Source organism: Eimeria tenella, genomic scaffold, assembly GCF_000499545.2.
Source record: "Eimeria tenella Houghton genomic scaffold, Eth_scaff12, whole genome shotgun sequence".
In the NCBI taxonomy this organism is placed as follows: Eukaryota; Apicomplexa; class Conoidasida; order Eucoccidiorida; family Eimeriidae; genus Eimeria; species Eimeria tenella.
In genome coordinates this window covers 42,365-58,003 of record NW_013541485.1, presented here as the reverse complement: position 1 = coordinate 58,003, position 15,639 = coordinate 42,365, and the positions used below count along the sequence as shown (strand labels likewise).

Genomic DNA, 15,639 nt, shown 5'->3' with positions numbered 1-15,639 from the left:
ATGGAGGTGGATCGACGCATTCCGTCGGAATTTGTATATTCTTCTCCTGGCGTGAGTGCGGGGCCCGCTGACCTCGAGCCTCACGCGAGCCCGTACCTCTCGTCTGCAGCTCCGGCGCCCCCTCGACTGCCCACGGACCGATTTGCCTTCCCGCCCTCCATGGAGATGAGCTCTTTGCCAGTCTTTCCGCTGTCGCAGTCGGGTCCTTGGGCTGAGAAGCGCGTCTTCGTGACGGGGCCTCCCTCGGAGAACTACCAGCACTACGGCCGCGCGTCGCCTCGGGGGTGGACGGACATGGCCAAAGACTGGGTGAGCAGCTTCGTCGGGCCGCAGCAAGAAACGCCTTCCATGGTACAGCGCCCCCAGTACGAAAAACAAGATCCCAGAATGTTCCCTGGGCAGCTGGACGCGTTCGTGGTGGACGCCCCCCCACAGCCCGTCTACGAGCGCGTCGTGTATGTTCCCACTCAAGTAGATGTGCCTCCCGCGAAGCAGTACGTCCCCGTGCCTCCTCCTCAGCAGGTGATTGCAGTGCCGACGACTGCCCGCCCGATCCTTGTTCCTCTGGAGTCTGAAATTGTCTGCCGGGGTCACCCCTCAGATCGCACAGAGCTGTGTTTCGGCTGCACGATTCCTCCGCGCCAGGTCAAGTTCGATATAATTCGAGAAGAAACCTCGGGATGCTTCGGTCTGTGCCGTGGCCAGCGCTTCAAGGCCGTCTGCAGAAAATGCCGGGCGGTGATGCCCACGTGTGCGCAGTGCGGAAAGCAGTCGGTGATTCGGCATCCTTGAGACGACAGGCAGCGACGAAGTGTATTTTTGTGAAAAAATTTTAACTCTAAACAATGCAGGATAGAGCGCGAGATAGAACGAGCTGCGCCGACAGCAGGGATCTTGTGTGCCGCGGACGCGCCAGCGTCCGCCTTCGGAGGAGCTGTCTGAGCGCTCTTAGCAAGTGGCCTGAAATTGAAAAGGCTCTCAGTCACGAAAAGTAGGAAAAACCGGAGGGCACAGCGGGCAGGAAATGCGCGAAGAGAAGCGGAAACAGCCCCTGCTAGTGCATGTGCGCCTGTTCGCATGTATTAATAGCCGCCTTTGCCTCCTGCGTTCGAATTCGAAGGGACTGCAACTTTTTTTTTTCATAAGCAGTTAATAACTGATGCCGCTTTCAGCTTCATTTCGGCATATTCCTCATCGACATCGCTCATGATGATCACCGCGCCGCCAGCTCCCACGGAAACCTGAACGCGCAGCACGGAAACGAACTCTCTAGGCTAGATACACACACCTAGCTGTAGTATACTTCTTAGCTCAATCCTGCTGAATTCATTTCAGATTCCTTTCAGCCTCTAGCCCACAGGGGCCACTTCAAAGCGTCCCACGGGCTCCAGCAGTACAAGGTAGGTGGCGTTTGCTGGGGGATCTGAAAGGCATCCACTCTATTCTTCACATGCCAATGCTATTCTTCACAAATCATTTCCACACTCTTACAGCGGCCTTGCAGCAGCCGTTCAAATGACCCAGCTCATGCTACTGCAATTTATTGCAGACAGCCAAGCAGCGGGCGCTGGCGGTCAGCTGCAAGAGATCACTCCGGGGGAACTGAAATGCTATTCTCTGGCGATGCAGTGCACCAAAGAGGCTCCTGCATAGTTTTGCAGGGAGATTTCAACAGGATCCGAGCAAAAGAAACGGCACGGAGGGCTATCCTCGGCCTGTGGGATGCACTGCAAGCTCCAAGTTGCCTCACTTGATTGGAAGTGAAGACTGCAGTGCGAATAACTATGTTCAAGCATGCAGCTCCAGTGAGAGAGAAGAAACCGATAGTCCCACTGTAGATCCCTCGGGGTCCCGACTCACATCTGGCAGCAAACGCACATGATGTGGTTAACACAAACAACGCAGCAGCAGCAGGAGCAGCAGCTACAAATCGCGCAAAGCAGAAGTAGTGAGGAGTTGTTTGCCTCACTCGGAAGCCGGAAAGAAGCTAACTTTTACTGGCTCGCACCGATTGCCACGAGCTCACTGCGTTGCGTGCCGATGCAAACCCTAAGCCCCAAACCCTGCACCATCGACCCGAAACCCCAGACCCTAGAGCCTAAGTCGCGACAGCATCTAACAGCGCAGCTATTCGAGAGGACGCCGGAGTTTCGGCACTCAGGAGGTGACAGAATGAGAAGATCAGCGCCACGGACTTGGCAATAATGTTCATGGCGCTGACTTTGGGGGCCCCTGTCATGGAGCCTCCAGGAAAAGCTGCAATAACGGCGTCCACCGCGTCTTTGTCTTCTCTGAAAACGCACACAGTCGGAAGCTCCTTTGCGCGCATGCAGTCCCACCCCCCACAGGCAAAACTAGAGCAGCTGCAGCTCAGCTGAGTTAACAGGGCTGTGCTGCTGCTGTTCGCGGCCGCTGAAGCCGCTACAGCAACTGCTGCTGCCTCCGGCAGCAGCAGCTCCGCTGCTGCTGCTGCTGCTGCCCGCTGCTGCTGCTACTGCTGCTGCAGCTAGCTAGCTCTGGAACGATAAAAGGCTGGTTTCTGTGCGCAGGCCGCGCAGCCAGACAGCCCCAGCTAGCCCCACCGCAGCTGCCCCTGGATTACCGAGACCATGTGGTGCACTTTTGCATGCGTTTCCACGAATAGCAGCCGCGGCACTGACACCGAGCCGTCTGCGCACACGCGGCCTTTGCCCAGTCGCCCCCGCGAACACAGCCAAAGGTCTTAATCAGTCAAAAATCAGAAAACGAAATAATAACTATTCTAGATTGTCTCGATTCTACATTTATAAATTTACTGCGCAGTGAGAACTATGCCATCCTAAACGCAACTGAAAGGAACGCTCGCTGAGGCACATCAGCTGCCTGGCTCCGCCGCTAGCTAGCTGCTGAGCTAACTAGTTTCTGAGCTAGCTAGCGGCTGAGATAGCCATCTGTTCAACTAGCTAGCTGTTCAACTGGCTAGCCGCTAAAACGGCTACTTGCTGACCCAACTAGCTGCTGAGCTAGCTAGCTGCTGGGCTAGCTAGCTGCTGAGTTAGCCAGCTTCTGAGCTAGCTAGCCGCTGAGCGAACTAGCCACTGAGCTAGCTAGCCATGTGTCGAGCTAGCAGTCGCGGGGCGGGCGCTCACCGAGGTCGTTTCGGACTAAGTCCACAATCATTCGGTTCTCCGCCCTGTCCTTTTCTGAAGCCGCCAACTCCGCAGCCAGCGCTAAGTCCTCAGCCTTCGTGATGCCTCTCTTGCGAGTGCCCTTTATAGGCCGCGACTCCACCAGCCCGTCGGCCTGCACCTTCAGGAACAGTTCGGGGCTTGCGCAGCAGACGGCAAAACCCTCAGCAGCTCCAGGGGCCCCCGGGGCCCCTGGGGCCCCGGGGGGCCCCGCGGAGTCCGCGCATGCAGTGCGAGCAAGGGCGAACTCATCTGGATGGTACCTGTGCAGCAGCGCATGAGCCGCAGACACCTGCTCTCCCTGGGCCCCTTGCTCGGCAACCACAGCCCCCCAGTGCCCCGCACAGTCCCCATAGATTCTTTGCATGCATGCGCGCATGTATGCATGGCCCCGCAGGTCTCTTGCGTGCATGCGTGCATAGGGAGAGATGCATGCGGTGGCGCACCTGAGGAAAGCCCCAAACTTGGAGCGGTTCTTGTCGCGTAGCCGCATGTACATCTGAAGAGGCGAAGTGCTGCAGGCGCTGAACTGCGCATGCATTTGATCTGTGAGGCAAACTTCATAAGCATTTCCTTTTTCTATTTCCCGCAGCAGGGTCATGGCTGCCTCCCTATATTCTCCCTCTGTCAATGAAGCCGAAAAAGAAAGCTGCTGCTGCTGCTGCTGTGGCTGCTGCTGCTGCTGCAGTGGGGGCTGGGAAGCGAGGTCTTGCTGCGGACTGGGAGGAGGCCGGACATAAGCAGCAATTTGCTCAAGGGCCCCCAAAGCCCACTGGCGCTGCATCTCTGCTATGAACTGGAGTTTCTCTTGTGTCACTCTGCCTGCGCAGAGAGCCTCTAGCAGCGGCTCGCAGGCGCTGTCTTTGGCGGCTCTTCGAGCCTCCTGCTGCTCGTCCGCAGCAGCAGCAGCAGCAGGTGCAGCAGCAGCAGCGGGAACCAGCCAGACGAGGAAGCAGCGCGCTTCGTCGTTGTCTATAACAATATAGCGGTCAGCAAACACCCACAGGGAAATGGGGTAAGGCGTGGGCAGGGCCTCTTTGGAGTTCTTCTTAAGAGCCACGGGGGTCCCCCTATCCCCCTGGGCCCCTCGCAGCCTCTCAAAGGCCCTGTGCCGCAGCTCATAGGCGAAGTAGCCCACGTAGCCGCCCACAAACTCAAAAGGCAGCTCTGCAGGGTCAAGGGGACCCTCCCCCACTAGCTGCAGCGCTGCAGGGGCCCCCCTCTCCGCCTTCCCACCCGCGGGGTCCCCCCCCGGGGCCCCCTCGGGGCCCCCCCCAGGGGGGTCCCTCGGGGCCTCAGCGAGCCAGCGGCGAAGGCGCAAGGGACCCTGGAGGCTCGGGGGGCCTTGGGGGCCGTGGAGACCCCTGAGGGCCCCAAAAGGGTCCAGCGGGAGCTCGCGGAAGTGCAGACTTTGCGGGCTGGCCCCACAGGGGCAGCCCTGGGGGCAGCGAAAGAGGTGGCTGCTGCTGCTGCCCGTCCAGCTATGCAGCACCGCAGCACAGGGGCCCCCCGCGTCCCCCATGTAGCCAAATCGTGACAGCAATTCTTTTTCCACGGGGCCCGAGTCGGCCTGGGCTGAGTCCGCGCTGCTGCTGTCAAGCCAGAAGCTGGCGGGGCTTTTCCCGTAGAGTTTCCTGAAGAGCTCTCGCGAGTCCAGTACCAAGGGGGCCCCCCTTTCAGAGCCCCCAAACTCTCCTGCTGCTGCTGCTGCTGTTGCTGCTGCTGAGACTCCCAGCGCCACTTCAGCTACGTTCACTTCCCACACCGCCGCCTGCTCGCCCAGCGGAGCCACTGTGCTCCTCTCCAGCTGCGCAGCCCTCGAATCTTCTCTGCTGCTGCTGCTGTTGCTGTTGCTGTTGCTGCTGCTGCTGCTGCTGAGTGGACGCGGGGGCCCCGTGTGGCTGGCGCAGTGCCAGCGCTGCGTGAATTCGCTGAAGTTGCGAAGGATCTGAAGGCCGCAGGGAGTGCCAATGGACTCTGGATGAAACTGAATTCCAAAAAATGGCAAAGTCGAGTGTTGAATGGCCATTATGGCGTACGGCGAAGGACTGCAGGTCCACGCCGTGACTTTCAGGCACTGCGGCAAGCTGCGACACGCACACACACAAGGGGGCCCCCAAGGGGCCCCTGAGGGGCCCTCAAGAGGTCCCTGAGGGGCCCCCGAGGGGCCCCTGAGGGGCCCCCGAGACGCCCCTGAGGGGACCCTGAGGGGCCCCTGAGAGGCCCCTGTGGGGCCTCTCGGGCTCTAGCTGATTAGCTGGGATCCGCGGGACCTACAAATACCCCTGAGCGGATCTGAGGGGCCCCTGAGGGCCCCTGAGGGCCCCTGAGGGGTATTGAGAAAGACCCTGAACCCCCGCAGGTCCTCAGATGCCCTAATCCCGGAACTTTGGACTTTCAAAAGGAAAAATGAAAAGAGACGCTGCGGGAGTTACGGAGAGGTTCTCACCTCTCAGGGGCTATGCAAAGTGAGTGGTAGCGGGCAACAGGGGCCACCCGGGGAAGACCCCGAAAGAGTTCGGACTCAGGCGAAAATTCCACTGGAGAGCAGCGGCCGTGGAGGATTTCTGGGGCTTGCACGATCTGCAGCAACGTGCAAAAAGGACAAGTCCAGATCCACAAAAGATCTATTTGCAGGAGAAATTGGGTTCTCAGGAACAAAAAAGTGCCAAAAAACCGGAGGTCTGGCTTTTTTCCAATTCAAATAGCTAAGAAACTCTTACTCTGGCCCCTAAGAGGTGCCCCAGCCCCTGGTGGCCCAGGCAAACGCCCAAGACTGGCCGAGAGGTGCAGGAGAGCGCTGCAGCGGAAAGGCCGAAGTCTCTGGGGTTTTCGGGAGTTCCAGGCCCCGGGGAAACAACAATATTATCAATTTCGGGGAAAGCGGCGCAGACTTTGGCCCAGTCTCCCCCAAACGCGTCGTTGTAGACCACTGCAGGGGCAGTGCCGTTGGCTACAGATATCATTTGGTACAAGTTGTACGTAAACGAGTCATAGTTGTCTATTATGAGGGTCTTCACTGCTCGCCGAGAAGCAGTGGCCTCAGACTCCTTGTTTCTCATGGTTTTGAAGGAACTTTAAGGAGCTCTCTTGCCTCCTTCCCCGAGAGAGCCACTCAGTCGAGCCGCACAAACTGAACACGAAAGCCCAAGCCCTCTTCTTGCTGCTGCAGAATTGATGTTTTGCGGAAACATGAAACGGAAGTGGGACGCCTTGCCTGCAGATTCAATTGACAGCAGCAGCTGACACAGCGGGTCACATATGTCGCAGCACAAAGCCCAAGCTGCAAACGAGATTTCGGGGTGACTGCTGCTGTGCTCCTGCTGGGGAAGCCCGTGCGCCGAGGTGTGCCTTTGAGCCACTTTTCAAGTTCGTAAAAAGCCTTTAATTTCCCTGAAACTGAATATTTATCAGTGCAAATGAACCGCAGCGTTCAGTTGTCCAGTGCCGCCCCACAGTCCCTGCTCGACACATCTCGCGGTGGTCTCGAGGCGGACAGTCCTTCCTCGGAATGGTCTACCGTCGTTTTGAATTTCCGTCGTTGGAAACACTTTATTCAACTCAAAAAATTCAATAAATGCATTTATTACCTTGAGGGAATAAAAGAAACTGCATATCCTGCTTATCAAGACCTCAGCCGATGGGTAACCTGAATCGACTGCGTCGTACCTGGATTTCACAATTTTCCTTCAGGCCACGAGGGCCATAGTGGCGACTGTGGCAGTTTATTGAGGTCAAAATAAAATTTATGTTCCATTTAGTTCTGCACTTTGTTTGCTGAGCATAAGCATAGGAACAGAAAGAAGAATATTTCCAGCCGTGCCGGCATGTGCCAGGTTACCGACTACAAGACCTCCAGCTCCTATGGAGCAAAGTGCTGGATTTGAGGCAGAAAGCTGCAATAAACAAGTTAAAATATGTTGTTGAACGAAACTGCATTGGTTTTAAGTTTCAAATATGCAAATTAGCGCGGAGTCACGCCGCACGCTACACTGTAGCGCTGGGTGGCCTTTGATTCGACGATCTTGACTTAAATTAGGGAATTGCGTCTTAATTCAGGTGTGTAGCTTTTTTTTTAATTCTGGGGTGCATCGATGTTCTGTTTATGACTTCAAAGCTGCACAGTTCAGCGTGTAGCGACTGTACCAGCACAGCTGCTGCTTCTGGCTTGCGGCGACTAATTAGTATTTTGTTTCCGTTTCCCCTCGCAGCATTCGGCCACGCTTGACTCTTTTATTCTCCTTTTTATCTTTTAGCCAAGCACTAGACGACACATGAAATCTCTGGCGGGGAAACATGCCTTCTATGCTGCACTTCCTGGCCCACGCTCTGTTCACAATTTGCTGCCTAGTTCAAGTGGGCAGCGGGCGTTTGCCTGAGTTCTACCATTCCACCTCAGCAATATCAGCAGAACTTGAGAATCTGGAGGAAACTTGTCCTGGACTTTTCGTAGAAAGAGAGCCAATCGACAGCCAGCACTTCATTGATGTTGTTTCCCTCTCCAGATCTGAAAATCCCGTGTCGCACTTCTTCCTGTTGGCAGGAGAGCACGCCAGAGAGCTCATCACGGCTGAAAGCGCTCTTCATTTCCTAAAAGGTACTTTTTTAATATAAATTTAAATGTATCAAGCTCATTTCCTTTTGCAATGAGCCGCAGTTCTCTGTGGAGAAGAACCTGCACTGCGCAAGAAAGCGGAAGCTGCACTGGCTGACACTTCCTTCACAGTCATCGTGAACGGAAATCCGATATCTAGGGCTAAAGTTGAAAACGGGGACTTCTGTGTCAGTTGATTTTGAAATATAAAATCGCAAACGCATGCAATGAAGAGCTTTGGTGGCATGCATAGCTGCGGGTGAACGAGAACGCAGTAGACCTCAACAGAAACTGGAAAGGTATTCTTAATTCCGCTGCTGATGAGGCCTCAGACTAATTCAAAATTAAAAAAAATAAATTATTTCCCTGCAGCTCACTGGAGCTCGCGGGCAAGCACCCCAGAAACCTATCCCGGAAAGAAGCCATTTTCGGGTGCGTCAGTTCCTCTGTTGATTCTTTCTGAATTCCGACTGAGTCCCACAGAGAGGGAAACGCAAATATTTCGAAAAGCCGCGACAAAATGCAAGCCCGACGTGTTCCTTTCTGTTCATTCGGGTATATTTTCCTTCATTTTCCATTTTCGTTCAAACTCAAAAGCCCTTTTCAGGCACTCTGGGAATGTACATGCCATGGGCGTACAAAGCAGCAGAGGCTTCGGAAAATGAAAAGAATATGAAGTGGGTCTTTTTGTCCTTATTTGCTGCCTAAGTGTCTCAAATATCTTGCAAATAAATGTCTATTTGCACAAATTTGTTATGAATTGTGTTAAAATGCAAATAGAGCTTCATTTGCACAAGTTTGTTTTGACTTGTGTTGCCAGCGGAGCTGTGCAGCTCAAGCTCTCCTGAGCACGTTTTTGAACTTCTGCTGCGTGAATGATTTTCATTTGATTAGCGTTTTCTTGGTCTTCAAAATACGCAATTTTATTCTTTTCAGACGCGTCATGGAAGCTCTGGATGATGAGTTTTGCCAGTGTCCTTCAGGCAGGCTGTTGGATTATGTTCAACTGAGGAAATGAAGAAAACTGAATTTTTCAAATCTTCCAAACAGGACCAGCAGGAGAAAGGGTGGGATACCGCAGCCCGGGGACTTGTTTGGATTTTGTTTACGAGTTTCTTGAAGTCCCCTTTGCCTACGCCTTCGAGGTACTTGTTGTTGAATTGAACTTGCAAGGGAGCTGCGCGGCGGCGCGCGAAAGGCAACTTGAATTCATTTCCACCAACTCCAGATTTATGCCCCGCCTTCCCAACGCAAAGAACTTCTTCAAATGTGGCAATTGAAAAAAAGTTTCCACGACGCCTTCAGCGACTTCTCGGGGGAGCCGCGGCAGCGAATTCGGTTTCTGGAAAAGAGGAAGCAAGTGGCGCTGCAGCCCGACGAAGAAGCTGACTCAAGCAGTTGTTTTGTGGTTTGTTTTCATTTTTGTTCTTGTTTTCATTTCCACTTTGTCAGTTAATGCTGCTTTCCCCTCTTCACATCTGCAGCAATTCAACCCCACCGAGGGAGAAGACTTCCGTGAAACGCTGATGAACTGGAGCGAAGTAACTGAACAGTTCTGAAATTATTTTTAAAATAATCAGATTTAATTTATTTTAATTTGTTTTTATGATTACATTTACTCATCCAGGCTTACTTGGAACTCAGCCAGGTAGCCACCGAGGAAATCCGTCGCCCGAAACAGCAGATTGGCACTTTTTGAATTTCGCATTTTTGTTTTTTCTAAATTCAAAAAGTCATGAATGCATCATTCAAAATGTCTTTAAGGACTCTGTCTTTGAAATATAATTGAAAATGCCAAAAATTAAATCTTTTGAGCTTTTTTTCCCCGCAAAATCCACATTTCAAGTTTCGCAGAAACTGCGTTCCAGCTTTCGGGGGAACTGCACAGTCCGCATTTATTTGTTTCTTATTTATTTGCTGCAAGATAAGTTCAATTTTAATTTATATTTGAGAAAAAATTGAATTATAACAGAAGTGCACATTTGAATTTTGTTTCAGAAAAGTTGAATTTCAACAGTAGCACAGAGTGCAGAAGCTTGCCCAGTGCTACAGCAAAGAAAGCCTGATTGGGATTTTCTTTTGTTTCCTCTTTTTGAATTTTAAGTTTATGAGGGTTTATCCTTTTAAGAAAGAAATGCTGCAGTTGTGTCTGTTGCGCACCTTGGGCCACGTGAAAACTCCAAACCCTGCAGCAGAACACTAAACCCTAAACCCTAAACCCTCAGTTTCTGTTGTGCCTTGACACTATCTCAAGCGCATAATTCGCAAAGTGTGGCTGCCTCCTCTTCCCTTCGGCGAAGCCCAAACCCTACGCCCTAAACACCAAACCCTAAACCCTAGGCCTCAAACTTTACGCCCTGAACTCCAGACACTAAGCTTTAAACCCTGAACCCTAAACCCTAAACCCTTGACATAACCGAAAACCCTACTACTTGTTTTTTCTCCTCTTCTCTGCTTTCGCTGTAAGCGAGGTAAGCCCTCTGCTGGAGTGGCCTTAGCAAGCACCACGCTGAGGGTTTAGGGTTTAGAATTAGAGTATAGGGTTTACGAAATTAGGGTTTAGAGTTTAACACGGAAGAACTTCGCACTTTCTTCCTCGTGAGAAAACCCTTGAAGGCAGTTCAAAGTGCAGTCGTGGAAGCAAAAAGAAACGAAAGAAAAGACAGAAAAAATAAAGAAATGCAAATAAAAGAAAGAAACGAAATGTGCATTTTGTGCTGCAGCTTTTTCGGAAGTTGAAGGAAGAAGACTTGTCAAACAGCAGCAGATCAGCCAGTGGCTGGGTCCTGGATTTACACTTTTGTCCAAATGAAATCAGAACTAATGAATAAATTTGTTTCATTTCACTTTTAGTTTTTTGGAATTTTTTTTTAAATTGAATTGCAGCAAAAAAGGGAAAGAAGCAGCATCTCTGAAAAGTTCAAAAACGCTGAGGCCGTTGCATCTGAAAGATCTTGTGGGAAGAACTCTTTATTGTTTCCGAGTTCAGGAGAAACTACCGAAATAATGTTTAACAAGTAGTTTGTGCCTTTTACAAAAGAGGTTTTATCTGAATTTTGAATTTTAGCCGCTTCAATATGTCATATTAATGGTGAAATACAGATTTATGCAAATGTGTTAGTTGATAAATCACTTTTGAACTCTTTCCGTAGCAGTCCGCAACTTGCTATTCGTTCCTGGATGTGGCTTTGAAATAGATATTATGGGACAACTTTAAAATATTTTAATTAATTTTTTAAAGTCGGAAAATTCAGTTGTTGTTTGGAGAGAAGCTGCCAGATAGCTGTACAGACACCTCCATGGAACCTCGAGCCGGCGGCGAGGCGGCACCGGCGAAACGGCCTCATAAATGCTCCTTCTCTCTGAAATTCTGGAAGCTTTAGAGAAATAATAATATTTGCAATTCGAATTAACGCCGAATCCGTGAAAACAACGGGGAACAACTCGGGAAACCGGAGTCTGCAGAGGAGCAGCAGCGCATGCAGCCGCAGCCGAGAGCAACGAAGCACCAGCAGGGCTGGGCGGGGGCCCCCGGTGTTCGGCATCTTCTTCTTCCAATTAAATAGTTAAAAGGCAATAAGAGACTCTTAAGGGCCCTTATAGCTGCCTGGAGGGCTGCTGCAGAGCGCCAGCAAGCAGCAGCCGCGCAGCAGCAACTATCTTGCCCGCGCCCCGCAAGCCGCGGACCTTCTGCTGCTGCGCTGCTCATGAGAGGAATTTGCTGCAGCAGCAAAGTGGCTCTTGCGCGTCTCGAGTGGCTCCGCGCGTGAGAGGGGGCCGCTGCGGCGTACGTACACAGGGGGCCCCCAGCTAGCTCCGCCGCTGCTGCTGCTGCTGCTGCTGCTGCTGCTGCAGCCCCCCAACAACAACCCCACCAAATGCAGGGCTTCAACCCCCAGTCTCTCCGCCTCCTGGCGGCTCTTCCTCTAGACTCTTCAAAGTTGACTCAGGCCTTCGACTTGGACGACGTGGTCCAGCGGAGAGACCCCAACGAGTGCCGCAGGGGGCCCCCTGGGGGCCCCCATCCCCAGGGGGGCCCCCCGGGGGGCCCCTCTGGGGGATCCCACCCCCAGGGGGGCCCCCAGGGGGGCCCCCTCCCCCAGGGGGGCCCCCGAGGGGCCCCCCAAGGGGGGCCCCCTGCTGCAGATAGCCCCGGAGCTGCAGGGATGAAGGGACTTGTGATTCGAACTTATAGGGGCATTCAGGATTATTCTCAAGAGCGAGATCCTGGTGAGTTGTTTTGAAGAAAATAAAAATGACTTAAATGGAATTTTTTGAAGTTGAAAAATGTGGCACATTGCACTTGCGGTGTACGTACACCGCTGGCGGGCTTTGCGGGGACGGGAACATCCTTTATTACTTTTTTTTATTTTTTCATTTTTTAAAATTCTTTTTTAATTCTTTCTTCTCCTTTTTACTCGTTTGTCTCTTCTTTTGCCTCTTGTTCTCTCCTTTTGTCTCTTTTTTGTTTCTTTTTTCTCACTTTTGTGTCTTCCTTTGTTTTAATTTTTTGTTTTTTCTTTTTCTTTTTTTGTGGTTTCTGTTGACCGAGTGGGCTGAGACCTTTCAGGAAGAACTGCACTACCTGCTGCTGCTGCTGCTGATTTTGCTGCTGCTGCTGTTACAGCTGTTGTTGCTGCTGCTGCTGCTGTTTTTGCTGCTGCTGCCGTTTCTGCTGCTGCTGCGGCTTTTGCTCCTACCGTTTCTGCCTTTTCTGCTGCCGCTGCTGCTACTACTGGTGCTGCTGCTGCTGCTACTATTGCTGCTGCTGCTGCTACTATTGCTGCTGCTGCTGCTAATTTTGTTGCTGCTGCTGCTACTATTGCTGCTGCTGCTGCTACTGGAAATTTTCCTGCTGCTGCTGCTGCTGCTGCTGCTGCAGACCGCATGAATCCTGGCCCGGAGGAGGTGCAGGTGGCTTGGGAAGATGGGGCTGTTGAAAATGTCTGGTGTGGGGCTTTGAAGTTAGGTGAGTTAAAATTTAATTAATTTAATTAATTGAATTAATTTAATTAATTTGATTTATTTAATTTATTGTTTAATTGTTATTTGATTGTCATTTAATTGCTATTTAACTCTTATTTAACTGTTATTTAATTGGCATTTAAGTGGCTTCTTAAATGGCGTTTTAATTACAGAGTTCCTAATCTGTTGCTGCTGCTGTTGCTGCTGCTGCTGCTGCGGAAGTTCCTCGTTTGCTGCTACTGCATTTTTCGCCTGTGCTTCTGGCTTTCACTTCATTTCTTTTGCCGCTTTTCTCTTTTAATCTTTTAATCTTCAAATATTTTAATATTTTAATCTTTCAATCTTTTGATCTTTTAATATTTTTGTTTTTTGTCTTTCTTTTTGCTGCTGCAGTGGACAGGTGTCTCTACGTGGGAGACACAGTGCTGCATGCAGAGACTGGGGCTTTGGGGCTTGTCCTTGAGGTGCAGCAAACCCTAGATCTGGCCATTCCAGTGGAGGCCCTGCAGCAGCAGCAGCAGCAGCAGCAGCGGGGGCAGCAGCAGCAAGGGCAGCGGGGCCCCGCTGGGGGCGCCGCAGGAGCTTCTGCTGCAGCAGCAGCTAATGCTGCTTCTGCTGCTGCGCGGCTCCCCCCGCGGCTGCAGGGCCTCTGCAGCAGGGCCCTGGGGGCCCCCGCGCTGCTGCTGCAGCCGCCGCTGCTGCAGCAGCTGCAGCAATTCAAAGAGGGGCTGCCAGTCGTCAGCGGGGGCCGCGTCGGATGTGTCTTGGGGGGAAAAGTTGATTATGTAATTACACTCGAGTCCGGAGACGAATTCGTCTATGAAGACGGGTGAGCAAACTTGAAACAGCAGCAGCAGCAGCAGCAGCAGCTGTTGCAGCAATAGCAGCAGCAGCAGCTGTTGCAGCAGTAGCAGCAGCAGCAGCTGCTGCTGCTGCAGAAGTAGCAGCAGCAGCAGCTGCTGCTGCTGTAGCAGCGGCAGCAAGGGTAGCTCCTGCAGCTGCAGCAGCTGCAGCAGCAGCTGCAGCAGCTGCAGTAGTGGCCAGCGAGATCTAAAAGGATCGTGAATCCTTTTATCCCTTTTATCGCGTTTTCTTTTTCTTTCTTTTTCTTTCTTTTTCTTTCTTTTTCTTTCTTTTAATTTCTTTTAATTTCTTTTCATTACTTTTTAATTTTTTTTTTGCTGCTTGAATTCATTGCGGAGTATCTGCACTGCATTTGCTGCAGCGGCGAGCAGCAGCTGCAGAAACTTGCAAAAGATAAAAATGAAGAAAAGAAGTGAAAATGAATGAATAACAAGCAATAAATGCATTAAAACAAATAAAATTGAAACAATAAGCGAATTAATTGCAAATAACTCGAAAAAAGTAAAAAAGATTTCCTTTTTTCTGAACTTTTTGCAGCATGGAAGGCATCCGCCCAGAACCCAGAAGGGGGCCCCCCATAAGTTGGATTTGTGGTTTATATCCTTCTCTTCCGGTGTATGCAACTGGGGAGTTGATTCGGCATTTCCAGGCCCAAGTGGAAGGTGCAGCAGCAGCAGCAGCAGCAGCAGCAGCAGCAGCGGCAGGCAGCAGCAGCAGCGGCGGCGGCAACGGCAGCGGCAGCGGAAGCCAGAATGCAGCGGACGCAAGCAGACTCAGTAGAGGTGATACTCCACGCAACACAGCCTCTAAACCCTAAACCCTAAACCCTGAATCGTAGGGTTGCGCTCGCAGCATCTTGCTGCTAGTGCAGCGTTTGGGCTCAAGGTTTAAAGTTCAGAGAGTAGGGCTTAGGATTTGGGATTTTGGATTTAGGGTTTAGGGTTTAGGGTTTAGGGTTTAGGGTTTAGGGTTTAGGGATGTTCGCCGTAGATTTGCGGTGTCTGCCCACGTGGCAGGCTACGTGAAGTCCTTCGCCATCCGCAACATACGAGTGGCTTGGCAGCTGCAGGGGCCCCTAGCAGCAGCAGCAGGTGCAGCAGCAGCAGCAGCAGCAGGTCCCCAGAGGGCTTTGACGCCCTGGTCCGAACACTGCCCCAGCGAGCTGCTGCCGCTGCAGCAGCAAGTCTTGCGTTTGGGGCAGCCGATTTATGTGGACATTCGCCGGGCTTTGGGTTTAGGGGGGGCCCCCCGGGGCCCCTCTGTAGCAGCAGGTGCCCCAGCAGCAGCAGCAGCAGCAGCAGCAGCAGGGGCAGCAGCAGCGGACCCCGCCGCGACGGCAGCAGCGGCTGCAGCAGCGCCAGAGAAGCCCGCAGCCGCAGCAGCAGCGGCCTCTGCAGCAGCGGAGAACCCCCCGCCCGCGCCAGCAGCAGCAGCAGCAGCAGCAGCAGCAGCAGCAGCAGAGTTTGGAGAGGCGGAGTACACGGTGGGGGTGGTGGCAGGAGTGCGGACTTGCTGCAGCGTGCTGTGGGAAACAGGAGTTGTAGAGACACAAGTCAGCAGCAGCAACTTAACTCCTGCTGCTCTTGACAGAACTCCTCTGGACCCCGAAGACTGCAGGCTGGCCCCGCTGCTGCTGCCCCACATGCTGGTGCAGCGCCGCCCGCAGCAGCAGCAGCAGCAGCAGCAGCAGCAGCAGCAGGGGGGCCCCTGGTGGCTGCACCTACACCAGGGGGGCCTCCAAGTGGGGCCCCTCTCTCCCTTAGACCCTCAACTTGCTGCTGCTCAGCGCCGCAGCGAAGCAGCTCGGGTGTACAGACAGGTGGCCTTGGCTTTGGGAACTGCAGACAATGCCCACAGGGGCAGCAGCAACCACGCAGCTTTGCTGCAGGCAGCAGCGCAGCGCAGGCAGCAGCAGCAGCAGCAGCAGCAGCAGCGGGGGAGCGTCGCGAGCAGCGGCAGCAGCAGCAGCAGCGGGGAAGCAGCAGCAGCAAACCAACCCGCAAAGGCCGCAGCTGCTGGATGCGGAGAAAAGGGGGGGCCCCCTGCGGA

General features: G+C 52.8%; 5 protein-coding genes across 5 annotated transcripts in view; 3 read left to right on the top strand and 2 right to left on the bottom strand.

Annotated features, from left to right (window-relative positions):
- On the top strand, positions 1 to 942 carry ETH_00026830 (uncharacterized protein; the record flags this gene model as incomplete). Its single annotated transcript, XM_013373068.1, has 2 exons — positions 1 to 758; positions 852 to 942. 2 exons carry the CDS (start codon positions 1 to 3, stop codon positions 940 to 942), a joined length of 849 nt encoding a protein of 282 aa, XP_013228522.1.
- A 2,160-nt stretch (positions 943 to 3,102) lies between these two features.
- On the bottom strand, positions 3,103 to 5,196 carry ETH_00026825 (para-aminobenzoate synthase, putative; the record flags this gene model as incomplete). The annotated part of the gene is made up of 1 exon (XM_013373067.1): positions 3,103 to 5,196. The coding sequence occupies one exon, from the start codon at positions 5,194 to 5,196 to the stop codon at positions 3,103 to 3,105; it is 2,094 nt and encodes a 697-aa protein (XP_013228521.1).
- Positions 5,197 to 5,875: 679 nt separating this feature from the next.
- Positions 5,876 to 6,229, bottom strand: ETH_00026820 (uncharacterized protein; the record flags this gene model as incomplete). The annotated part of the gene is made up of 1 exon (XM_013373066.1): positions 5,876 to 6,229. One exon carries the CDS (start codon positions 6,227 to 6,229, stop codon positions 5,876 to 5,878), a length of 354 nt encoding a protein of 117 aa, XP_013228520.1.
- A 1,234-nt stretch (positions 6,230 to 7,463) lies between these two features.
- ETH_00026815 (uncharacterized protein) lies at positions 7,464 to 7,958 on the top strand (the record flags this gene model as incomplete). Its single annotated transcript, XM_013373065.1, has 2 exons — positions 7,464 to 7,764; positions 7,825 to 7,958. 2 exons carry the CDS (start codon positions 7,464 to 7,466, stop codon positions 7,956 to 7,958), a joined length of 435 nt encoding a protein of 144 aa, XP_013228519.1.
- A 3,681-nt stretch (positions 7,959 to 11,639) lies between these two features.
- The window catches only part of ETH_00026810 (uncharacterized protein), a gene marked incomplete at both ends in the record, with an annotated part of 5,682 nt that continues 1,682 nt past the window's right edge, over positions 11,640 to 15,639 (top strand). The window contains 4 exons of the mRNA XM_013373064.1: positions 11,640 to 11,991; positions 12,644 to 12,730; positions 13,120 to 13,555; positions 14,581 to 15,409. Coding sequence (XP_013228518.1) covers positions 11,640 to 11,991; positions 12,644 to 12,730; positions 13,120 to 13,555; positions 14,581 to 15,409 — 1,704 coding nt within the window. The remainder of the gene's footprint in view (positions 11,992 to 12,643; positions 12,731 to 13,119; positions 13,556 to 14,580; positions 15,410 to 15,639) is intronic.